General features: G+C 34.3%; 1 protein-coding gene and 1 pseudogene across 1 annotated transcript in view; one reads left to right on the forward strand and one right to left on the reverse strand.

The window, feature by feature from the left end:
* Positions 1–25,978, forward strand: part of ECT2 (epithelial cell transforming 2) — a 63,238-nt gene that overhangs the window by 31,586 nt on the left and 5,674 nt on the right. Inside the window, 8 exon segments of the mRNA XM_047730645.1 lie at positions 142–210; positions 2,256–2,366; positions 3,022–3,118; positions 5,205–5,286; positions 10,985–11,063; positions 11,427–11,546; positions 14,499–14,637; positions 17,012–17,166. Coding sequence (XP_047586601.1) covers positions 142–210; positions 2,256–2,366; positions 3,022–3,118; positions 5,205–5,286; positions 10,985–11,063; positions 11,427–11,546; positions 14,499–14,637; positions 17,012–17,166 — 852 coding nt within the window.
* Positions 20,405–21,407, reverse strand: LOC125100474 (phosphatidylinositol N-acetylglucosaminyltransferase subunit P-like; annotated as a pseudogene).

Below are 25,978 nucleotides of genomic sequence, written 5' to 3' on the forward strand. Positions count from 1 at the left end.
AAGAATGTGTTATATTAATTGTTTTGCACATCAAAGTAAGATATTTTGTAAGGTGCTTCTTTCAAATATTTCAAAAATACTGAAAGATGTTTAAGGGACTCTCAAATGCAAGCTTGAATGTTTCACTTTGTGCTCTTATAGGATGATCTTGAAGACCTTATTGTTAATTGGGATGAGAGCAAAAGCATTGGTGACATCTTTCTTAAATATGTAAGTATATTATTTCTCTTTTAGGATTTCAGGTTAAAGCATCATCTCATTAAGTACTCGCAGGGAATGACAGTTACTTGTTTAAATGTGAGAGCTTTCAACTTTGACGTTGTTGTTTGTGAAATATATTGGAAGTGTTCCTGTCTTCCGAAACATAATTGCTATATATAAGTTAACACTTTCTTGATACCCTAAGGTCATTGTTAGGGACACTAATTGTCATACTGTGCTATAATCTCTTTATTATATATGACTTTATTTGTCCATCATAGAATTAAAAAATTTTTTTCTATAATTGAGTTTTTTTTTCTTTATAGTTGATACCTTTTTTGCTGTCATTATTTCTCTGCCTAACAGCTTCTAATGAACTGCTTTTTCTCTACTAGGATAGGAGCCACATAACTTAATTTTATCAAATAAAGTAAATTCATTTTGAAAGAGATGCTGTGAATAAGGTTTATAAGTATCTTTCAGTATCTTTGAATATAATTTAGAAGTTTTAGTTCCTTGAGTTCTGGTGCATATACTTTTCTGAAACCTCCTCCTAACTTCCATCCTTACCATATAGTCTTATATGTTTTTTTTTTTTGGTTGACTGAGAATTCCAAATATGCAGATTATTGTTACATATCTTTTTCTTTTCTTTCCTTTCCTTTCCTTTTCTCTTTTCTTTCTCTCTCTCTCTTTCCTTCCTTCCTTCCTTTCTTTCTTGTTTCAGAGCTAGAATTTAGTGATTCATCAAATTGTATACAACATCCAGTGCTCATTACTTCAAGTATCCTCCTTAATGCGCATCACACAGTTACCCCATTCCCTCCAGCAACCCTCAGTTTGTTTCCTAGAGTTAAGAATCTCTTATGGGTTGCCTCCCTCTCTGTTTTCATCTCATTTTATTTTTCTTCCCTTCCTCTATGTTAATCTGTTTTGTTTCTTAAATTCCACATGTGAGTGAAATCATTTGGTGTCTTTCCCCGACTGACTTCTTTTACTTAGCATAATACCATACTCTGGTTTTACCTATGTTGCAGATGGCAAGACTTCATTCTTTTTCTTTCTTTTTTTTTTTTTTTTTTAAGATTTTATTTATTTATTTGACAGAGAGAGATCACAAGTAGGCAGAGAGGCAGGCAGAGGGAGAGGAAGGGAAGCAGGTTCCCTGCTGAGCAGAGAGCCCGATGCGGGACTCGATCCCAGGACCCTGAGATCATGACCTGAGCCGAAGGCAGCGGCTTAACCCACTGAGCCACCCAGGCGCCCCTAGACTTCATTCTTTTTGATGGTTGAGTAATATTTCAGAGAGAGTGTGCGTGCGTGCATGCATACACATTTCTTTATCCGTTCATCTGTCAGTAGACAACTGGGCTCTTTCCATATTTTGGATAATGTTTTGCATATCTTTTTGATACCTTTTAGTCTCCTCAATTAGCCAAGACATTTTTCCTTTTTTTGTTGTTGAGTTTTGGGGTAATATAATTGATCTTTGAAATGGTAGTTTGAAAATAAAACTGGGGCACCTGGGTGGCTCAGTGGGGTAAGCCTCTGCCTTCGGCTCAAGTCATGATCTCAGGGTCCTGGGATCGAGCCCTGCAGGGAGCCTGCCTCTCCCTTTATCTCTGCATGCCTCTCTGCCTACTTGTGATCTCTCTCTGTCAAATGGATGAACAAAATCTTAAAAAAAAAAAAATGGTGGTTTGGATTCATCAATAAATAATAACATGTTCTTGGGTACTAATTACTATATTCGGAACTTACAGAAGTTTTTAAACTTTGTCATGTTTCTGTCAATGCAATAAGAATTAGTATTCTTTCTGAGTCTTTGCTTTTCAAGTTTTAGGCTATATGTACCAGTTGATGCGTTTTGGTTAGCAATTAACTCATTAATGAGAAATTTGTAAAATTTCTATATTTAACTTGAGAAGAAACTTACTTTAAATTTTTCTTTTTCATCCAGTATGTCAGATTTTGACTATGTATTATTTGGCTTTAAATTTCATTATCTAAGGGTAACATATATAACAAATTAATGTGTTTTTTCTTCTTCCTAGTCGAAAGATTTGGTAAAAACCTACCCTCCCTTTGTAAACTTCTTTGAAATGAGCAAGGAAACAATTATTAAATGTGAAAAACAGAAACCAAGATTTCATGCTTTTCTGAAGGTAATGTGTGTTTCTTTAAAGAAAAAAAAAAGTCTGAGAATAATTTCTGAAGGAGTTCATTTAAATTATGCTTTTAGTAAAAATCTATCCATATAAGAACATCTTAAATGTTTAACCTGTTAACTTCAGCCAGACCTGAAGGGCGGGCAGTGAGAATAGTCTTCTGAAGATTTAGATAGCAGAAGCTGCGAGGGAGCTGAGTGAGTGAAAATGTTATTTGTAACTATTCAGATTTTTTTTGAGTTATAGATGTTTTAGTTCTCAGACATTTGTTGGTGTGATTTGGTTTTGCCTTTAAGGATTTTTTTTTCTTCACCAGTGCTTTATTTTGTTTACTCAGTGGTATCCGCATACTTAATACCTCAAAAACTTTTTTCTCGTGAATGGTGTAGACTCAAGAGAAACTTAAGATGGAATTTATAGGAGTGTGCAGAGAAACTCACTTTGTGTTTAAGATCTTAATCCTTGAGTGGCCAGGAGGTCATTTCAGGTCCTGGAAGATTATTCCACCACAGTAATCTTCCAGAGAACAACTGCTACCTCATCTCTTCTATTAGTTCTTTTCAGGACCCTTGTGGTAAGGTATAACCTAATAAATGTAAGGTGTTTGATGTTTGCAGGAAAACTTTTTTATTGTTAAATTAATTCCTTTCAGATAAACCAAGCTAAACCAGAATGTGGACGGCAAAGCCTTGTTGAACTTCTCATTCGACCGGTACAGAGGTTACCCAGTGTTGCGTTACTTTTAAATGGTACTTGTCAGATCTGTTTTCAGATTACTTTGGATGTTTTTTATGAATTGTTTTGCTCTAAAAATTTTGAAATTCTTTTCATTTTCGTAGTTTTCTTAAATTTCAGCATTAAAGTTTATGTCTTATGTAGAAAATACCTTTATGGATAATCTTAAAATCACAGATACTATAATAATTCAGTCTCCTAAAATGCTTTATTTATTACCATATCAACTACATTGACTATTATTTTTTCAGTTTTTGTTTCTCTACGGAAAACCTTACATTTCATGGTGTGTGATTAATGGAAAATCAGTTTATATCCATGTAAACAAAATTCACCCACAAAATCACAAGATGAGAGATGACTCATGTCTCAATCTGAATCTTTATAAAGTCTGTATACTTGGTCTATATACTTTGTTTCTTCAATTGTACCGGACTCCTGAAGCCTGCATCCATTTATTCTAGCTTAAAGAGAGTTAATTTTGGTGTTGTTTTTTTTTTTTTTTAAGATTTTATTTATTTATTTGACAGAGATCACAAGTAGGCAGAGAGGCAGGCAGAGAGAGAGAGGAGGAAGCAGGCTCCCCATGAAGCAGAGAGTCTGATGGGCTTGATCCCAGGACTCTGAGATCATGACCTGAGCCGGAGGAGGCTTTAACCCACTGAGCCACCCAGGTGCCCCAATTTTGGTTTTTTGCAGTTATTTTATGAGTAAATTTTGCCTGTAGCAAAAGAAAAGCATATGTGTATACCTTTAAGTTTAGCTGATTAAAGTAGTGAATATTTTTAGGACAGGATCAATTTTTATATATTTAAAATTAAGTATGAAAACTAAATTACAAATAGGAATAAGTCTGTAATAAAGTATTTTGATCCCCAGTCCTTAAGCACATTATTATGGATAGCAGCAAATAAGGAAGCTAATTTTATGACTGTTTAATCTATTTTTCTCTTTAAGGATTTTTTTTTGGGTAATATATGAATTGTTATAATTTAAAAATTTTTGGTTTTTTTGTTTCCATTTTTGTTTCTTTTAAGGTCCTCTAATGTAGATTAGAATAGCTAGTTTATAAGATGATTTCCCCCATCTTTAAAAGCTGTCCTTTTTTTTTTAGATTATAAGGAGACTAGATGAACAAAGTAGTGTGATTTAACTCTGTAAAGCATTTTTTTTATTATTATTTACTTGCCTTCATTATTTTTTCATTAAGTACATGTAGAAATCCATCAAATAGTTTCTAAGCCTTTCTCCTATCATTCGAATTTCAGAGATCAGGTCTGCATGGTGCTAGGAAACCATCAGATGGAACATAGCATAGGGAACTTAACCTGGATAAGAATCAAAGATTCAGCATGTGATAAACCTCTAAGTTACACAAAACCTTCTTTCTAGGTTACCAAATGCTCTCTGTGATGGAGCCATGGGCCCCAACATGAAATATAACATATAATGACTTCTCAGCTAATTTGAGGATTGTGTGTTTTCATTCAGCACTATGGAGAGAGCTTGAAAAATGCTTTACAGAGTTAAATCACACTACTTTGTTCATCTAGTCTCCTTATAATCTAAAAAAGAGGGACAGCTTGAAGAACCTAGGTGTCCCCAAGTTTTACTAAAAGAGAATTGAGATAACAGTGTAAGAAAAATCTGTACCTATTCTAAAAATTTATTCAACAAAATTGTGGAACCTTAACAATTGTGCAAGAAGAGAACTCCCAAGAGAGCATGGCATAAAACTTTTGAAGTGAAGCTTAGGTAATATCTTTAAAAATTAATCAGCCTATATCAAAATAGACACCATTTTATTTATTTTTTAAAGATTTATTTATTTGAGAGAGAGAGAGAGACATGAGCAGGGGGAAGGGCAGAGGAAGAGGGATAAGCAGACAGGTCCCTGCTGAGCTTCCCGACAATGGGCTCTGTCTCAAGGTCCCAGGACCCTGAGATCATGACTGGAACCAAAGTCAGACACTTAACCAATTGAGCCACCCAGGCACTCTAAGATGTACAGTATTTTGAAGTCTTACATAAAAAACTACGATTTTTTTTTTACTACTATTTTTCTAATCTTGGGAAAAAAAAAAACATTTTATATAACAGATCTTAAGAAGCATACAGCTGATGAAAATCCTGACAAAAGCACTCTAGAAAAAGCTATTGGATCACTAAAGGAAGTAATGACGTAAGTGCATTATTTCAATTTCTTATTGTTTCCTAGATTAAAATGGAATTGTAGAACAGTTAGAATCATAAATGGAGAGAAAAATATTAATAGCAAATTTTTATAAAGTAATGTCTGAATTATTTTTCTAATAGTATGATTATACATTAAAATGATGAGAGAAGTATTGTGAGAATACATTGATTAACCAAAAACATTTATTTCTTAAGGTATTAAACTATTATGTATAGAAAGAAACAATGATTTAGAAATTTGGTAATATTATAAATGTACTTCTGGACATGTTCTTTATATACCTCCAGTCATAGCATGTTCTTGTCTTCATTTAAACTACTCAAATGTAACTAGGAAGTTGACTGTGGTGAAATAAAAAAAAAAGTTTATAATACTTCTTTCATTTTTACTTTTTACTTTTTGTTTCTTACCTTGAATTTAATGGAGTATGAATTGATAGGGTTGGTTGGAGATGTATTAAAGGTATAAACCCTGTAGAATTGACTTGGGTGATTGATTGTTAAACTTAGGCTAATTACTGTAGGTCTAACTTGGAGACATAGCTCTAATCAGAAATGATCTTTTTTTTAATGTAAATTCGATTAATTAACATATAGTGTATTATTAGTTTCAGAGGTAGAGTTAATTGATTCATCAGTCTTATATAATACCCAGTACTCATTACATCACATGCCCTCCTTAATGCCCATCACCCTCACCCCCATCCCCTCCAGCAACCGTCAGTTTGTTTCCTATGACTAAGAGTCTCTTATGGTTTGTTTTCCTCTCTAATTTCATCTTGTTTTATTTTTCCTATCCCTTCCCTCCCTATGCTCTGTTTTATTTCTTAAATTCCGCATATGAGTGAAATCAAATGATAATTATCTTTCTCTGATTGACTTATTTCCCTTAGCATAATAGCAGAATACCCTCTAGTTCCATCCATGTCATTGCAAATGGCAAGATTTCTTTTTTTTTTTTTTGATAGCTGACTAATATTCCATTGTGTGTGTGTGCATGTATGTGTGCACACATATATATACCACATCTTTTAGGGGTCATGAGTTCAAGCCTTATGTTGGGTGTAGAGATTATTTAAAAATAAATAAGCAAATAATCTTAAAGAAAAAAAATGATCTTTATTTCTTATATTTTACATTTTGATTTTTTTTTTTAAGATTTTATTTATTTGAGAACAAGAGAGCGAGTGAGAGAGTACCAGCAGGGGGAGGGATAGAGGGAGAGGGAGAAGCAGGTTCCGCACTGAGCAGTGAGCCTGATGTGGGACTCTCATGCCAGGATCATGACCTGAGCCAAAGGCAGATGCTTAACCGTCTGAGCCACCCAGGCACTGCAGAAATTATCTTTCCTGATTATTATAATCAGAAAAAACTGTTGCTATTGTTTTGCCTCAAGGAGGGTGAGGGCACTTCTACTCTTTGGACTTTGTCATCAACATGTTTAATAGATAGAAGTCATTTCCTTAAATGACTTCTCAGATTCCTTGAGGTGCTTCTGTGTGAAACAGTTTCTTAAAATACTTGAAAAGGAGCTCTTAGAGACTTTGCTAGCTCTAGAGGGAGGGTCCACCAGTAGAATAATGCTCAAATTAACGAATAATAGCTTCTGTTTTTGCTGAAAGGGTTACAGGTGTTTTGTTTTTTGCTTATGTTTATATTTTATATGTCAGCCAGCCAGCCTTCATGCTTTTGCTTTGTTATTTTGACGCTAGGAAAATAGGTTTTTCCAACACTTCATGGTTTAACATACTCTGCACATAATTTACCTTGATCCTTTCAACAAACTATGAAGTAGACAGTGGTAACTTGTCCTCACAAAAGAGAGTACTGAAAGGTTATTATTTGCCCAATCTACCTGTTTGGTGTGTAGAGTACTTTATCAGTATTATTTTGATGGCAGCTTATAGTATTTGGTATTTATGTATGATATGTTCTATAAACAAAGATTATAGATTACCTAAGTAGGGAATAGTCATTTGACTTGTTGTCTCCCTTAGAATAGTATCTATTGGCTGCTTTAGGGATAATGAGCCATACTGATAAGACAGGTGATTAAAGATTTTTTTCTTTTTCAACATTATTTATGCTTTCTGAGAATTTAAGAATCTTTCTAATATATCCCTATCCTGAATGCTGTGCTCATAATAGGTTTTCAATAAGTGTTGAGTTATAGGAGCTGCTATTTTAGTGTTGAATTGTGATGCTGATTTATAAACTTAATACAGTTTCACCACATCTGAGTTCTTGAGACTTTTGAATATTTAGCTTGGGTTTTAAATGCTTATTATGCTTGATTGAAACAACTATAATTTTTCAGGCCAATTAACTAGTCCTTACCATTTAAACAAACAAAACCCTCCTAAGATTAGATTCTTACAACATTAGTTACACTTGTTTAACTTGTTGTTTTTATTTATTTACATATATTTTTAATTTTTATTTATTTTTGAGAGCGAGAACACAAGTCAGGAGAGGGGTAAGGAGCAGAGGGAGAAGCAGACTCACTGCTGAGCAGGGAGGCCGATGCAAACTTGATCCCAGGACCCTGGGATCATGACCTGAGCTGAAGGCAGACAATTAAGCCCCTGAGCCACCCAGATGCCCACACATGCTTAGCTTATACAGATTAATTTGTTATAGATCTGTGCTTTAGTAGCTTTAGTATGTATGTGGTTTTTGTTTTTGATTTTCAAGCTATATTATGCTTCAAATGTAGTTTGATTAATTTTGGTATGTATACACTCCCATGTATACTACTACCATCAAGATAAGGGACAATTTCTGTCACCTCCAAAAGTTTACTCATGCCTAGTCCTGCTCATGCCAGGATAACAACTGGTGTTGTTTTTATCAGTATAATTTGCATTTCCTAGAATTTTGCCTAAATAGAATCAGACCAAAAAACAAAACAAAACAAAACAAAACTAGAATCAGACAGTATATTGTCTTTCATCAGTCTTTCACTCAGCATGATTATTTTGAGAGTGGTCATTGCTCATATCAGTAGTGCCTTGGTTATTATTGTTTTCCATTGTATGGATGTACCACAACTGATGTATGCTTTTATGTGTTGGTGGACATTTTGATTGTTTCCCCCATCTCTGACTCTTACAAATAAAGCTGGTATGAACATTTGTGAACAGGTCTTTGTATGAATATATGCTTTCCATTCTCTTGGATAAATACCTAGTGGTAGGAATGAGTAGGTCAACTAGTAGGTGTATGTATAACTTAAGAAATTACCAAACTGTTTCCAAAGTAGTTGTACTATTTCACATTCCTACCATCAGTATATGGTGAATTTCAGGGGTTCCATGTCCTTACCAACTCTCAGATGTTAGTTGTTTTAATTTGTGAAATTTCAATAGATGTGTATATCCATTGATATCTCTTTGTAGTTTTGACTTGTGTTTCCTTTAATGACAAATGATGTTGAGCATTTTTTCATGTGATGATTGCCCTGGCCAGAAGCTCCACAGCAATGTTAAACAGAGGTGGTGAGAGTGAACATCCTGTTCTTGCCCTATTCCTGATTTTAGGGGTAAAGCATTCAGTTTTTCACTACTGAGTATAATGGTAGCTTTGGGACTTTTATAGATTGCCTTTGTTAGATTGAGGAAGTCCTTATTTATTTCTTGTTCGTTGAGTGTTTTTATCCTGAAAGGACATTGGATTTTGTCAAATGCTTTTTCTGTCTTTTTAAGTGATCATGTAGTATTTGCCTTTTATTCTCTTGGTGTGGTGTATTACATTTATTGATTTTTGCTTGTTTACTCAAGCTTGTATTTCCTGGGGTCGTATATTTTTTTATGTTGCTGGATTTGGTTTGCTAGTATTTCGTTGAGGGTTTTGGTGTCTATATTCATTTGGGATGTTGGTCTATAATTTTCTAGTGATGTCTTTTGGCTTTGGTATCAGGCTTATACTGGTTTTAGAGACTACTTTGAAAAGTTACCTTCTTTTGGTTTTTGGAGGAACTTGGGAAGAATTGGTACTAATTCTTTAGGTGTTTGGTAGAAATCATCAGTGAAGCCATTTAGGCTTTAAAAATCACTAATTGAAATTATTGTTATGGATCTATTCAGACTTTTAATTTCTTCTTGAGCAAGTTTCTATAGTTTGTGTCTTTGTAGGATTTGTCTATTACAGCTAAGATATCTAATTTGTTGGCGTTGTCCATAGTTTTCTCATAATCCCTTTTATTTCTGTAAGGTTGGTAGTGCTGTCCCATCTTTTATTCCTGATTTTAGTAATTTGTGTCTTCTTTTTTTCTTTTTTCTTGGCCAGTCTAGCTAAAGGATTATCAATATTGTCAATCTTTTAAAGAAGTAAATAATTTTGTTCATTTTTCAGTTATTTTTTGTATTCTCTATTTCAGTAATTTCTATTCAATGATTTCTTTCTGCTTGCACTAGATTTACTTTGTTTTTCTCCCCATTGCTCAGAGCGGAGTCTTAAATCAATATAACCTAATGTGTTTAGGTTATTGATTTGAATTTTTTTTATTATATGTGCATTTATAGCTATAAATGTATAGGTACTGCTTTAGTTGCATGCTGTATGTTTTGTATGTTGTGTTTTTGTCTTCTCCCTAAGGATTTTCTAATTTCCTTTTGATTTCTTCTTACCCATTGGTTATTTAGGAGTGTGCTGTTTAATTCCACCGTACTTGTGAATTTCCAAATTTCCTTTTATTTTATAATTTTACTCTGTTGTTGTAGGAGGAGATGCTTTGTGTTATTTCAATCCTTTCAGAATTTTTGAGGCCTATTTTATGGCCTAACCTGGAAAATGGTCCATATACACTTGAGAAGAATGTGTATTTTGTTGTTATTGGGTAGAGTATTTCTATCATTTAGCTTTTGGCCTATTTATATGAAAGTGTGTCTTTTATAGACAGCATTAAATTGGGTTTGCCTTATTTGTCTCCTGTCTCACAGAATTGACTTCCTAGTGTCTTGACACCCCCTCTTCCCTTCCCTTTCCTTTCCTTTCCTTTCCTTTTCTCTCTTTCTTTTTCGAGAGAGAGAGCACCCTGTGCGTGGTGAGGGTGGGGGGTTAGGGGTATGACTGAAGCACAGGGAAAGGGAGAGAGAGAACCCTAAGCAGACTCCACACACAGCATGGAGTGGAGCCAGGCTTGATCTCTGGACCCTGAGATCATGACCTAAGCCAAAATCAAGAGTTGGATGCTTAACTGAGCAACCCAGGCGCCCCAACCCTGTTTCTTTATATCTTGATGGTTTTTTAGTTGTTTCAGGAAGAAGTTGTATCCTTTCCTTCTTAATTCATCTTATATGGAAGTAGTAGTCTTAGTTTTTGTTTCAATAAAATAATTAGCATATGACTTAGGAATAACCTACATAAAATCTTAACTGAACTTAGATTTAGAACTTCTATTAACCTAAAGTTTGTATGGGTTTATTGTATTTTAGGAAGTATATCGTGGGTATAATAAAAAAAATAATATAAAAGAAGATAGTAAAACAATTTTCTGAAGGATTCTATGGAATTTTTTAAATATAGTTGGCTACTGTTGGGAAATATCTTAACTGATTCAGTTGTCAAAATTAAGATAGACTCACATGGAAGATCTTTTTTTGTGACTTGAGATGTATGCAGTTTTCCTATTTTATTAAGTTTTAAAAGTTGAAGTTTTAAAACTAAACTTATTAATTTTTCAGCCATATTAACGAGGATAAGAGAAAAACAGAAGCCCAAAAGCAAATTTTTGATGTTGTTTATGAAGTAGATGGATGCCCAGTAAGTATGCATTTTTGATGAGTGTCAATTTATTTTTATTATTTAGATTCTGTATTTTAAATATGAACAGAATTTTGGCACCATCTTTTTCTTTTCCTTTTTTTCTTTTTAAAATTTATTTATTCTGGAAGGTGGGAAAGGGCAGAGGGAGAGGGAGAGAAAGTTATCTGAAGCAGAGTCCTCACTGAGCTCAGAGCCCAGCGTGGGGCTTGATCCCTGAGATAATGACCTGAGCCAAAATCAAGACCCAGATGCTTAATCAATTAAGGCACTCAGGTGCCCGGCACCATTTTCTTTTAAATGGTAACTTTAAAAAGATTACTACCAAGTGATCGCTTTTACTAATATTTTCATTCTATACAGGCTAATCTTTTGTCTTCTCACCGAAGCTTAGTCCAGCGAGTTGAAACAATTTCTCTAGGTGAACACCCCTGTGACAGAGGAGAGCAAGTAACTCTCTTTCTCTTCAATGACTGCCTGGAGGTAAATTTGTACTTAATGTAGTATAATAAACTGCTGATTTATGTGACTTGCCTGAATATTTAAAGCCAAGCTTTGATTGAAGTATAAAATACAAGTTAAAGTAAAGTTAATGTAATCAGTTTTTTGAGACCGCTTGTTGGTTTAATACTATTAATAGACTGCTTTTAGAGAAGGCCAATACTAGGAAGTGTGATAAATTTTCATGACTTAAAATACAAGTCAAAATGAAAAATTTAGTTTATTTTCATGCTAATAAATGCTTAGGTTAAGAATTTTAGGAACTTCTTGTTTCTATGTATGTTTGTTCAAGATCCACAAAATAATTTGAAATTTAAGTAGATTTTTCAAGCGAAGAGGGAGCCTATATTTTGTTGATGAGTGGGATAATGTGATTATTTACTACTATGAATTGTGATCCCTGATTTTTGCTTAAAACAGCCCATTTTAGGGTGAGTGGTTGGTGTATCAGATGGGGTGCAATGATTTTAATTTTAAAATTCTCCTCTATTCAGGTATTTCCCACATATTAATTATGTGGGCAAATTGAATCATCTTTGTGTGCTTTTCCAACTCTTTTCTTAATAGTATTTTTAAACAACTAAACAGTCTAATGGAAGATATAAAGATGTGTATTTTCCTTTATCTCAGAAAAAAAACAAATACCTGTGTATTTTGAAAACAAATACTAACCAGAAGACTTTTGACATTTCTGTTATTGGGTAACTTGCTGTTGCTTTCACTGCAGTGATTTGATGGGTTTCCTTTTTCTTTAAAGTCTGTACCTCTTCCTTTTATGCTTTTCTACTTCTCTAGAAGTGCTGCCCTCTTATGTATATTATTATTTAAAGTATAAAATACAAGGGAATTCTAAAGAACCAACCATGTGCAGTTACAGGTATAATAAAATTTCACCAAAACTTGATTTGTGTTAAATGCAGAGTTTTGTTGTAGTGAGGTTAATAAAAAACGATATTTATATTGGTCAGTAATGTCACAAAAGACAGTGAAAATACTACACATAATTGACCATACCCTGAACTGAAAAAGTCATAAAAAATCATGAGGCAGATAATTTTGAACTACTTGTCACCCCCATGAGGAGAACTTCAGCCTGCTTTTGGAGAACAGGGGCTGGGTGAAGTCAATTTCCAGTGGGGTTTTACTGTACATAGTTGCTCAGTACTTCTATTTATTAACTTCTCTTAAAATCCCGTTTTTGGTTTTTCCCATTGAAGTTCCCAGGTCAACTGGCTCCATTGTCTGTACTTCTTTGCCAATCTATTCTGGGTTTTATCCTCTTAATCTTGACAGAGTTGTGGTTTACTTTAAATTTTTGGTCATATGTCTTCAAATTCCATGAAGTTTTCTATAACTGGCTCATCGACTTACCTGCCACTTTAATTTCTGTCATTGGTTATTCCCTGTAGCTTCTGAGTTCATTATGTGATATTCCAGTTTCATATTTCTTTTACCTTAAGTCCACTGACTTTTTGTTCTATGTATCTTAGCTCTCTCTCTCAGAATCATATTAACCGAAAGAGCTCTATCCCCAACATTCAATTTAGACTTCAAGATTTATAATTCTAAACTTTTATTCCTTAGCTTGTTTAAAAAAACAAAATAAAACCAAACCCTTAGCAAATTTGCAGTGAAGAATATGATAAAAGTTAGAAACATTTAAAATGGATAAAGATCTAAATTGACCTCTCTTAAATTTGACAGTTGATGTTTTACTGAAGCTAAGCTGATAGAGGATTTACAGACATGTATTTTTATATTTTATCTGTGCTTTGAATTTTTACTTTGATGTGCTAGCATTTGTGTCATCACTATTGGTACTTGTTATTGTTTTTTCTTTTAAAAAAAAATGAACTTTAAAATTATTTGCTTAGCCAAGTTGATTTAAATGTATATTCAGATTTATAGTGGAAATTACCTAAAGAAAATCTTTATTGCTTATTTTTCCTATGTTAATGTAAATTTTAATATTTGATAATGTAACATAGATCCATATCCTATTTCTGCTTCAGTGTGAATATGATATTGATTGTCTTTTGCATTTTTAGCCAGACTTTATCATTCATGATGATGACCAATCTCAATTCATTAATTAACTTATCCTAAATCATTTTGTGTTAATGTCTTTCAGTTGATGATTATGACCTCAAAAAAGATGTTCTTCTAAAAAAGCAAAATAGTACACTAGACTTTCATGGAAATGAAAAAAATAAATTTAAAGACCTTAGAAAATTCACAGAATTCAGTACATTATGAATCACAGGGTCCTTTCTGATTTTACTCCTGTCTTCCCCTGAGTTACTTTACCTATCTCTTTCTCTTGCAGGAATTCCTAGTTTAGGTAAAGTTAATCTTAACACTGCACCTTGAGATTATAATTTGTATCATTTGCATAATGTATTGTTTAGTTAGTTCTTTACTCTGCCTCTTTCTCAATGGTATGTAAATATCACGAGACCCAGAACCATTTCTGTGTTTTTTACTCTTTTGTCTTCAATGTCTTGTACAGGATCTGAGATCATTGTGAATTCTGCTCTTAAACTAAAATCGATTCTTTTGAACCTGAGACCAAGATCCAGAGCAACTATTCCCCTTTCTGAACTCAAGGCTTTTTGTTGAAGATTCCTCTGTCCTTCAATGCTGTTCCCTCTCAAAGTGCTTCTAAGTTATTTCACACCTCTGGGACCTTTTGCATAGGTCTTCTTCTTTGGTCTGTTTTCCTGACTTTTAACATTCTTCTCGTACATACATGAGCATTTCTGTTACACAATTACATGCCTGTATGAATTTGTCACATGGTAACTCTGCTTTTTATCACAGAGTAATTCTGGAATGACTAATTGTCAAATGGATCTCATGTAAATTTATGTGATTATTATCATTTTTATGTATTTGGTCTTTGTTTTCATTCATATTATTTTTTTCTGTAATCAGATAGCAAGAAAACGACACAAGGTTATTGGCACTTTTAGGAGTCCTCCTGGCCATACCCGACCCCCAGCTTCTCTTAAGCATATTCATCTAATGCCTCTTTCTCAAATTAAGAAGGTACTGGACATAAGAGAAACAGAAGGTATGCTCACTGGATAAACTGTTGGCAAATGAAAATAATTTTATTCATTGTTTTTGAGTTGTTTTTTTGTTTTAAACTGATAAACTCTCCTTTTATTTTTATTTTTATTTATTTATTTTTTATTTATTTATTTTTTAATTTTTTTTTATTTTTTATAAACATATATTTTTATCCCCAGGGGTACAGGTCTGCGAATCGCCAGGTTTATACACCTCACAGCACTCACCATAGCACATACCCTCCCCAATATACATAACCCCACCCCCCTCTCCCAACCCCCTCCCCCCATCAACCCTCAGTTTGTTTTGTGAGATTAAGAGTCACTTATGGTTTGTCTCCCTCCCAATCCCATCTTGTTTCATTTACTCTTCTCCTACCCCCTCAACCCCCCATGTTGCATCTCCTCTCCCTCATATCAGGGAGATCATATGATAGTTGTCTTTCTCCGATTGACTTATTTCGCTAAGCATGATACCCTCTAGTTCGATCCACGTCGTCGCAAATGGCATGATTTCTTTTCTTTTGATGGCTGCGTAGTATTCCATTGTGTATATATACCACATCTTCTTTATCCATTCGTCTATAGATGGACATCTAGGTTCTTTCCATAGTTTGGCTATTGTAGACATTGCTGCTATAAACATTCGGGTGCACGTGCCCCTTCGGATCACTTATTTTTATTTTTATTTTTTAAAGATTTATTTATTTGAGAGAGAGAGAGTGCTAGCGTGTGAGCTGGGGGAGGGGCAGAGAGAAGGGGAGGGAGACAATCTCAAGCAGACTCGCCACTGAGCCTGGAGCCTGACATGGGTTTGATCTCACAACTCTGAGATCATGACCTGAGCTGAAATTAAGTGTTGGATGCTTAACAACTGAGCCACCCAGGCACTCCTAAACTGGTAAATTATCTTTAAATACAGTTGGTTAGTTTTTGTAATTTTTCTTAGACATCTATCCCCACTCTTCTCTAGGAACCTACTTGATATCTTACTTTTCTTAAATGAAAATGCTCTCTCAACCTGTGGGATATCTTCCATCCCTTAAGGGATAAAGTAGCTTTTAAATGGTTCTGTGTCAAGATAGTGCCCTAGGGGCACCTGGGTGACTCAGTGGGTTGGGCCTCTGCCTTCAGCTCAGGTCGTGATCCCAGGGTCCTGGGATGGAGCCCCACATCTGGCTCTCTGCTCAGCAGGAAGCCTGCTTTCCCCTCTCTCTGCCTACCTCTCTGCCTACTTGTGAGTTCTGTCAAATAAATAAATAAAATCTTTAAAATAAATGATGTGAAAGTTTAAAAAAAAAAAAAAAGATAGTGCCTTAATCTAGCCTCTTACCACAACAAAACTTACTTTTATTCCTTCAGAATCCAAAAGAAATCACGTCTATTGCCTGTACTCTGCATCTTATTCCTTCCCTGTCAGCAATGGCTGCATTGCTAGAAATATGTTTAGGATATGGCCAGGAAAGAAGTACTTGAATAAATGCACCCAAAGTAACTATGGTAGAATTAACATGGGTCAAATGTGTATTAAGGAGAGTTTCTACTCAAGCTTGATAGTGTTAGGGAGATTCTCTGAAGGCCTGAAATTAGCAAAAGTTTATACCTACCAAAACCAGTATCATCTGGTTAGTTGGCATCTGGTGATGTGTGTGTATGACCATATTTTAGATGTTAGACATAATGTTTTTATGGTGTAAGCTGGTTCCATTACTGATCCCGCCCACTAATAATGGAAGACTTTGAAGTTTATGAGAACCAAAGAAAACTTGAACAGCAACTTATATTGTTATCTTGATTTGGTTGTCAAATTCTGGATTTATTAAGGGTTATAATAGTGCCTTTATTTAAATCACCTCCATATTTTTGGATTTGACTTATAGATTATAATTATTATTTAAAATAGGTTCTGTTTTAGCATTTTGGTCCAAAAACATTTTGTAACAGTTTTGATATTTGGATATTTTATTTCTTTGAACTTGATTTAAGTTACCAAATTAATCTTATACCATTTTAATTTAAAACTTAAATTCAGGAATTCTAAGAAATGATATAATTTAATTCAAAAAACTATCTCATAGAAAATATTAAATTTCATAGAAAATACTACTTAATGTCAGTAAATTTCATTGTTGGTTTCTTACATGGTACTTACTATTATAATTTTTACCAGTGTTTCAATGTAATATGGATGTTCTTTGTCCAGTTAAAAATAGAGGGATAGAAGGATCTCCTTGGGAAAAAAAAAATAGAGGGATGAAAAGGGTGGAGAAGAGATAATTTTATTGGAACTTTATTGCTCTGAAGAAACTAAGCTTAAATAAATCTATCATTTCTAAGGAGTAACACTTAATGTTTATACTTATTCTGGAACCTTAGATTGCCATAATGCTTTTGCCTTGCTTGTGAGGCCACCAACAGAGCGGGCAAATGTGCTGCTCAGTTTCCAGATGACATCAGAGGAACTTCCAAAAGAAAACTGGTTAAAGATGCTATGTCGACATGTAGCCAATACCATTTGTAAAGCGGACGCTGTAAGTTCTTAAACAACTATTAAAATGAAAGTTTTAACTTCATTGCAATGCATTCAGACTAACCCTGTACCTTTCTGATGACTCGGTGATTATGAATGTAGGAGAGTTTTAGTTTTACATGAATTGAGGAAAACTGGTTTAAAAAGTTGTTTTGGAAAAGATTTTTAAAAATATAGACACACGGACATTTTGAGTCCCTAACTTACAGATAGGTCCTCAAAGCCTAATAGCTCCTGTGCCTTTCTGACTGAGTGAGGCTTTTGGGACTTGTTCTGATGTACCCTTAGATTTTTATTGGTGCTCTTTGACCTGGCTCTTTGTAAAATAGAGGGCATCTTGTTCTAGTCTTTTATCTTATTGAAAGCAATAGATGAGTTGTAGCAAGTTGTTTTTTCTGTTCGGCAAGTTGCCAATCCGGTTTTCTCAACCCAACCTCTGAAAATCAAATACCATTATGAAAATATAATTATCTTACACAGTTTAACATGCAGATACATGAGAAAATCAAATTACTAAAGTTAAATGACTCACAGATATCAGAGAGCCTATAGGAGATCTTGGATGAAATCTAGATCCCTTAAGAGATAATTTGATATATTTTCTTCATTATATATGGGAGAGACGTGATAGGTATAGACTCTTTTGTCCTTGTACAATGACATAGATAGAGGAGAATGTATTGATAAACAACCCTTTTCAGTACAGTAGCACTATAATGGAAATTTACCTTGGACATTCCTGTTGGAATATTATTTTATCATAGTTAAGTCTGATCTTGAAGACTATTGAGGTATAATTTTAGTGGTTTATAGAGTACATAATATTTGACTAAAACCTCCTTAAATGTTGAGAACAATTAACAGACCTTTTTTTTTAATGAGGAGATTTAAATGTTTTTCTTTTTTTTTTTTTTAACATATTTTATTTATATATTTATTTTTGAGAGAGAGAAAGAGAGAGAGGATGAGAGCACAAGTTGGCAGAGAGGTAGGCTCTCCTCTGATCAGGGAGCCTGATGCAGGACTCGATCCAAGGACCCTAGGATCATGACTGGAGCTGAAGGCAGATGCTAATGGCTGAGCCACCCAGGCACCTGAGATTTCAGTTTTTGACAGGGAAAACCAAAGAATAAAATCCTGAGATTGACTACTTTGTCCTAGTTGTCATTTATAGAACACTTCATCCGGCACGATTTGGTTTTGTTTTTGTTTTTTTAATTTCTATGGGCCAACAATATGTTGTTATAAATAAAAGATTGTTCCACAAAAAGGTTCACAGAAGGCTAGTGCATACAACAGTACTAGCTTGAAAAATGATGGAGACAGCTTTTGTTAGAAAGCTTACAAAATGCTCATTGTTAGGAGGATTTTTTTTTTTTTCACAGCTCTCTAAGAATGCATATACAAAATGGATTCTTGTAGTATAGTGACTGCCTATTGTAGAAATTACTCCTACATTTATCATGTCAGACTAGATGGCTTATGTAGTTCTTTCCAAATTTATAACCATAATACTGAAGTGCTCTCAATGGAAAAATTTCCGTAAAATAATCTACTGAATTACTAGCCATAGGATGGCTAATAATTCTGGAACTAAAATATAAACAGCTAATGGAAAAATTTCATACATTAGCCACAAGATGGCAGCAAATGTTTAACTATGTCCTGATTTATACTTAAATCACAAAATTCTTTCAAGTTGTGAAATTTTGTTACTAAGAAATATTTTGTAAATTGAGATATTCTCACTGACTTCAGTTGAGTTCTTTCCCACATTTAAAATACTACATAGAGTAAATTTTTAAAAGCCCTGAGTTGATATCTTACCATTTGATAACATTTGCCTGTTGAAGATTTCTAAATAAACACACATACACACACACAGTGTAAAGATAAAATTTTCTTGATTCTTTCAATCAGTAGTTTTTGTCCTATTACAAATTTTGGGTTACCTAAACAATGGGAGCTTACTTAATTAAAAGTCAAAGTAATACAGCTGACTTATTCTGTACTGTTTCATTCTTCATGCTCATTTATAAATGACTTAAAAATTTTAAGCTGAAATGAAACCTAATCTAATCTCATTATTTTACCTGTGACATTAGGGACAAGAACATAAAACTTACATTAGAACCCAGGTATTCCGATTCTTGGTTAAACGCTTTTGTATAGCTTTTCTCCCCATGGATACGGTGTCCCATTGTCTGTTTTTTTAGAATTTAACAGTAGAGTTTTAATCTGTTGAGAGTTTTATCTCTCAGAATACTTAGGTTTGTATTTTTGGTCTCTTGCCAGCATGTAGCCTTTAAATGTATGGTCCGTACTCTTAAGGTTCATATATTGCCTAAGGCCAGATGGTAGCTTTCTAAAGCCATTGCAGATTTCTAATCTCAAATATCAAAAGTATAATTTATTAACAAGTGGATTTAAACAATGTTATTTTTCCACTACCCCTACTGAGGAAGTAATTTGAAAATTAAATGCCCAATGCTGCAGTTCAGTTCTTTTACTGCTTACTAATTCTTCAGATTTCTTTAAGAAAATCAAGTTTTAATATTTTAGTCAAATCACCTGGCTACTTTTCAGTAGCAATATTCATTCTTAGAAATTCTGTTTACAAGTTTAAGAACTAGCTACATGAATAATAGACTGAAAGTGGAACATATGAGGGTTTGTGTTTCTGAGCCAATGTTATTTATAATGGAGTTATTATGATTTGTACTTAAAATTATTCTGCTGGTTATTAGCCACACATAATAAGTTGCTAATATAAATATTTGTTATTGGTACTATTTTAATTTGGCTAAAGCAGACGTTCTGAACTGTAAATATGATTATAGAGCTTGAGGAAATCACTGACGCACAAGCTAAGGGGAGGCATCATGATACTAGTTACTTTTTCTTTAGCATCTGTGTTTGAAGACTAGTAGGAGAGGAGAGCTTAAGGAAAAAAGGGTCTGATAACTCACGTGTGTGGGCTCATTAGCTCAAGATGTCAGAAATGCTGGAAAATTTCTTTTGAATTAACACCCATGAATAAATTTGTAGCTGAGATTTAATTTCTCCTGAAATTAATATGTCTCTCATTGGGAGAAATCAATTACTACTTTCTTTCTTTTTTTTTTTTTTGAAGATTTTATTTATTTATTTGACAGACAGAGATCACAAATAGGCAGAGAGGCAGGCAGAGAGAGAGAGAGAGGAGGAAGCAGGCTCCCCGCTGAGCAGAGAGTCCGATGCAGGGCTCGATCCCAGGACTCTGAGATCATGACCTGAGCCGAAGGCCGAGGCCTTAAGCCACTGAGCCCCACAGGCGCCCCCAATTACTACTTTCTAATCTTAAAATTTGCAGATCTGTCTTTAGAATGAGTCTTAGATACATGTGAATTTGGGGCTTACTGAAGAACTCCTTCCCTTTCTAGCCTTTAATCCTTGAGATATGTTGAGTAAATCATGAAATGTTTTTAGAATTATATTAGTATGTTATTAAAAGTGAGTTTTAGTTCTAGCATAAATTTTATTTTTATTTTGGAAATTTAGAAGAGTAAAGTTTTTTTTAGACGATTAATTTAGAGGAATAGAATAAAGTTTTTATTTGGAGGGACTTTGCTTTTACTGATAATTACTTTTTAAAAAGTCTGGTATGTGGTTATGCTGTATTTTATTTACTCTATTAATTTCTAATATTCGAGAACATTTTATAATATCAATGGAACTTAATCTTAAGACAAGTTCAACTTTTTTTACATTTCAGTGTTAGGTATTATAAAAGATAGTAAAAATAATTATGGTCAAAATTATTTCATCAAAACTTTAAATGCTTGATGTTAGTCTTCATACAATTTGCTTTTTGACATAAAGTTCTTTGGCTGCAAGAAAGAACATTTAATTTACTTCACTAATAGGAATATCTCTTAAGGTTGGGCTGGTGTCTTCTTGGTATTTCTTCTGCTGTTGATTTTTAGCATAGTTGCCTGGGATTGTATAAATGGAGTTGAGTAGAGAGGTACTCATCAGGTTTATAAGAGTATATAACCGATTACTATGGTAATGAGGAGGTAGATGAGTAGTGCAATTGCCTACTATTTTTGAGGCCAATAGGTTAAGCCTGAGGAGTTTAGCCAAGATTCAGGAATAAAAAGCTCACACAAGATGTAGTATGAAGCCAAGCTGAGAGCTTAAGAAAGGAACAAAGCCATAAATCACTCTTTCTGGCAATGGTTATGGTGAATTTCCCACCATTTCCCTGTGGCTTTAGACAGTCTCAGTATCCAATCCTCTGCAGAAGTGCCTGTCAGAGAAGCCTGAGTGGGGACGAGAGAGGAAAAACTTCGGAAAAGACCAGGTCACGACAGGAAGCCCAGAGTAAGTTTTTTTAATATTTGGAATAGAGAGAATGGGAACTGTTAATAAGACAAGACTAGTAGAAAAAAACCTTGGAATAATAAAGAAGAGTTTCTCCTACTTTACATTTTTGTCTGTGATTTGCCCTATTTACCTTTCTCTGCGTAGAGAGAACTAAAGGAAGTGTTTCCATCTTTATATCTTCGCAAACAGCTATATGTCTTCTCAGCCGCTAGAGCTACCTAGGTGCTTACTCTTTCAGGCATTCTGAACCCAGAGCTTCTAGAAATGTAAAAGACCCCCTATATCTACCCTAACCAAATTAGAAGTAGTTTGTTTGTTGAGAGAAAACAGGAAGCCATCTGCTCTCTTTTCAGTTCAAAGTTTATTATTATATGCTTAATAATAGTTAAGATAGCAATAGGAAAATATCTCTTTTCTTTATTAGCAACTGCTTAGGGATTTCGTTTTATATTCATATTGTGAATTTTACTCTCTAATTTAAATGGAAAAATAATATTTGCACATAAGAAAAAATCAAATGGACAGAAGTATACTCCAGTAAAACATATGCACCTGTCCCACTAGTCTTTTTTTCAGCAGTGCAACTTTTGACAGTTTCATCTATCTTTCCAGAAAAAAAGAGTGTAGACACATCGATTTCTGGTTAGATGTATTCTTAGGTAATTTTCTATCTATAATTCTATTCATAAATGAGATCTTTTAGCTAAATTGTTTTCTAGTTGTTTTGTATGTAGGTTAATGTTTGATATGGATGTTAGTTTTATAACTAGTCACTTTTATTAAATTAATTCTCCTATAGCTTCTAATTGTGTCCCACCTAATTCTATTGGATCTTTCAGTGTTTAATTTTTTTTCAAGGTTTATTTGAGAGAGAGAGAGCGTGCGCATGAGCAGGAGGAGCAGAGAGAGAGGGAAAGACGATCTTAAGCAGACTCCATGCTGAGCGTGGAGCCCATTGTGGGGCTCAATCTCACAACTATGAAATCATGACCTGAGCCAAAAACTGAGAGTCTGACACTTAACTGACTTCACCACCCAGGCATCCCTTAAGTGTTTAATTTTTTAAAAATGTCTTGGGTTGACCAATTGAGAGTGAGCATTGATGAATTACTTTGAATTTTGAAAACAAAACATCATGAGGGAAGAGATATTTGTGTCAAAACATCCCTTTTCTGAATTTCCTTTTGTATCTAGGAACATAAAAAACTTCTATCAAGGGGCGCCTGGGTGGCTCAGTGGGTTGGGCCGCTGCCTTCAGCTCAGGTCGTGATCTCAGGGTCCTGGGATCGAGTCCCACATCGGGCTCTCTGCTCGGCAGGGAGCCTGCTTCCCTCTCTCTCTCTCTCTCTGCCTACCTCTCTGTCTACTTGTAATCTCTCTCTCTCAAATAAATAAAAAAAATCTAAAAAAAAAAAAAACTTCTATCAAATAGGTTTTTAATATATGTTTGTTGATTGAATGAAAGCCAGTTTGAAATGAAACTAAAATTGAAAATGAAATGAGAACAAAATCAAATTCATAAAACTAAAGTTACAGCTGTGCTTAGTTTATGGTGTCATATGTACAGCAATGAAGGAAATGTGATCCCTTTATTATAAGATGTAGGAAATCTTAATGCAGAACCTTACAGGTGTATGTGAATGGGGATAAGGAAGACTCAGGGATAGGCAGAGCTTGAATCACAGTCCTGACTGCTTTGTTTCTCATAGTTTCTCATAAATAGATATATATTAATAGTTTTTCTTTTTTATTTTTTAAAGACTTATTTATTTTAGAGAGAGAGAGCCCATGAGAGAGCATGGCAGTTGGCTGGAGGGGGGCAGGAGCAGAGGGAGAGAGAGTCCTCAGCAGACTCCCCGCTGAGCGTGGAGCCCAACATAGGGCTCGATTTCATGACCCTGAGATCATGACCTGAGCCAAAACCAAGAGTTGAGGCTTAACCGACTGTGCCATCCAGGTGCCCTTCAGTAGTTTTTCTCTATGCTGGCAGTAACCAACTAGAAGGTATAGGAAAGGAAGACCCCTCTTTCCAATAAAACTTGGTATAAATTTAGGAATAGCCTTGTAAGAGATAAATGAAAGTTTTCTATTTTAAGGAAACTATATAATACTTTGCAGAGAAATCTATGATGTTCCTGAATGAGAATGCTGACTAACATAAGGATGTCAATTCATTGTAGTTCTTATAAAATCCTACAGGAAATTTCTGGATTTTCACAGAATGACTCCAAAGATAATTTTTAAAGAAAAAGCAATAATAAAAAAAGTAAAGAACTATACTTCTTTTATGAGATATTACATTATATTTTTAAAGTTACAATGATAAGAACATTACTGCGCAATGAAAAGGATAAATGTCCTTGAAATAAGACTTTACACATGATAAATATAGTACTTTAACAATTTAATAAGATTGTTAACATATGGTGCTACGATAGTTGGTTGAATACGTAGGGAAAATTAGATATATATCCTAACCTCATATCCACATAAGTTTATAGGTAGAGTTGTGAGTTAAAAGTGAAACCATTAAAAAACTTGTAAGAAAATGTAGTTGTAGGTGGTGAATGTTGAATCTTGTTTTGCTTTCTTTGATGTTGAGTTTTAGGCATTCTCTATATATTCTGGATATTAATCCCTTCTCAGATACGTCAGTTATATGATGTATATTTTCTCCTGTTCTGTTGGATTGCTTAGTTGATAGAGTCTTTTGTACAATGTTTACCAATTTTTATTAAATCTCTTTTTTTTTCTTTTGTTGCCTTAGTTGATAGAGTTGATAGAATCTTTTGTACAACACTTACCAATTTTTATTAAATCTCTTTTTTTTGTTTTTCTTTTGTTGCCTCTGCCTGTGGTGTTATATCCAAGATAGTACTGTTAAATCTAGTATCTTGAAGGTTTTGACCTATGTATTCTTATCTTCTAAGAGTTTTATAGTTTTAGTTCTTATATTTAGATCTTTGATCTATTTTGAATTAATTTTTGTGTGTGGTATAAGGTAAGGATCCAACTTTATTCTTTTGCCTGTGGATATCTAGTTTTCCCAGCATCTTTGTTGAAAAGGCTGTCCTTTTCCTATTGAATAATCTTAATGCCCTTGTCAAATCATTTGACCATATTATATGAGGGTTTATTTCTGGGCTCTCCATTCTGTTTCATTCCATTCTATTCTATATCTTAATGCCAATACAGTACCTTTTTGATTATAGTGGGTTTTTTTTTTTTCTAAGATTCATTTATTTTAGAGAGAAGAGAGTGGGGTGTAGGGAGGGGCAGAGATTCTCCAGCAGACTCCCTGCTGAGGGAGGAGCCTTGCATGGGGCTCAATCCCATGACCCCAAGATCAGGACCTGAACTGAAATCAAGAGTCAGATGCTCAACCAACTGAGCTACCCAGGCACCCTTTAGTAGTAGGTTTTTATTTTTTTTTTTTAATTTTATTTATTTATTTGTCAGAGAGAGAGAGAGGGAGAGAGAGCAAGCACAGGCAGACAGAATGGCAGGCAGAGGCAGAGGGAGAAGCAGGCTCCCTGATGAGCAAGGAGCCCGATGCGGGACTCGATCCCAGGACGCTGGGATCATGACCTGAGCCGAAGGCAGCTGCTCAACCAACTGAGCCACCCAGGCGTCCCTAGTAGTAGGTTTTAAACCAAGAAGTTTGAGAGTGCCAACTTTGTACCTTTTCCCCAGGATTGTCTTGGCTGTTTGGGGCCCCTTGTGATTGCATATGAATTTTGTCATGAAATTTTTTTTTTCTTTGCCAAAAAGTCGCTGGGATTTTGATAAGGATTTTCTCGAATCTGTAGATTGCTTTGGGTAGTACTGACATGTTAATATTAAATCTTCCAATTCATGAACACAGGATGTTTTTCCATTATTCATGTATTTTTTAATTCCTTTCAGCCACAACATTTTGTAGTTTACAATGTATGTCTTTCATCTCTTTGATTAAGTTTATTCCTAAGTATTTTATTTTTTTCTGATGTGATATTTATTTATTTATTTTTTAAGATTTCATTTATTTATTTGACAGAGAGAGATCACAAGTAGGCAGAGAGGCAGGCAGAGAGAGAGAGAGAGGGAAGCAGACTCCCTGCTGAGCAGAGAGCCCGATGTGGGCCTCGATCCCAGGACCCTGAGATCACGACCTGAGCCGAAGGCAGAGGCTTTAACCAACTGAGCCACCCAGGCGCCCGTGATATTTATTTCTTAAGGAGAAGAAAGTAGAGGCATTTTGTGTTAGAAAATAATGAAATGATAAAATTAATTCTCAAATAATCAGAAGAGACTTTTATCATCTGTTCATTAATAGTAATTCCTTTGAGTATCTAATGATGTGGAAAACCATAATATACAGCTAATTGAAAAATATAAGATATAAAACTGAATAGAACCACTCAAATTTTGTTAAAATAAAACATTTTTGCATATAAAAATATATG

This window comes from Lutra lutra, chromosome 1 (genome assembly GCF_902655055.1).
Source record: "Lutra lutra chromosome 1, mLutLut1.2, whole genome shotgun sequence".
In the NCBI taxonomy this organism is placed as follows: Eukaryota; Metazoa; Chordata; class Mammalia; order Carnivora; family Mustelidae; genus Lutra; species Lutra lutra.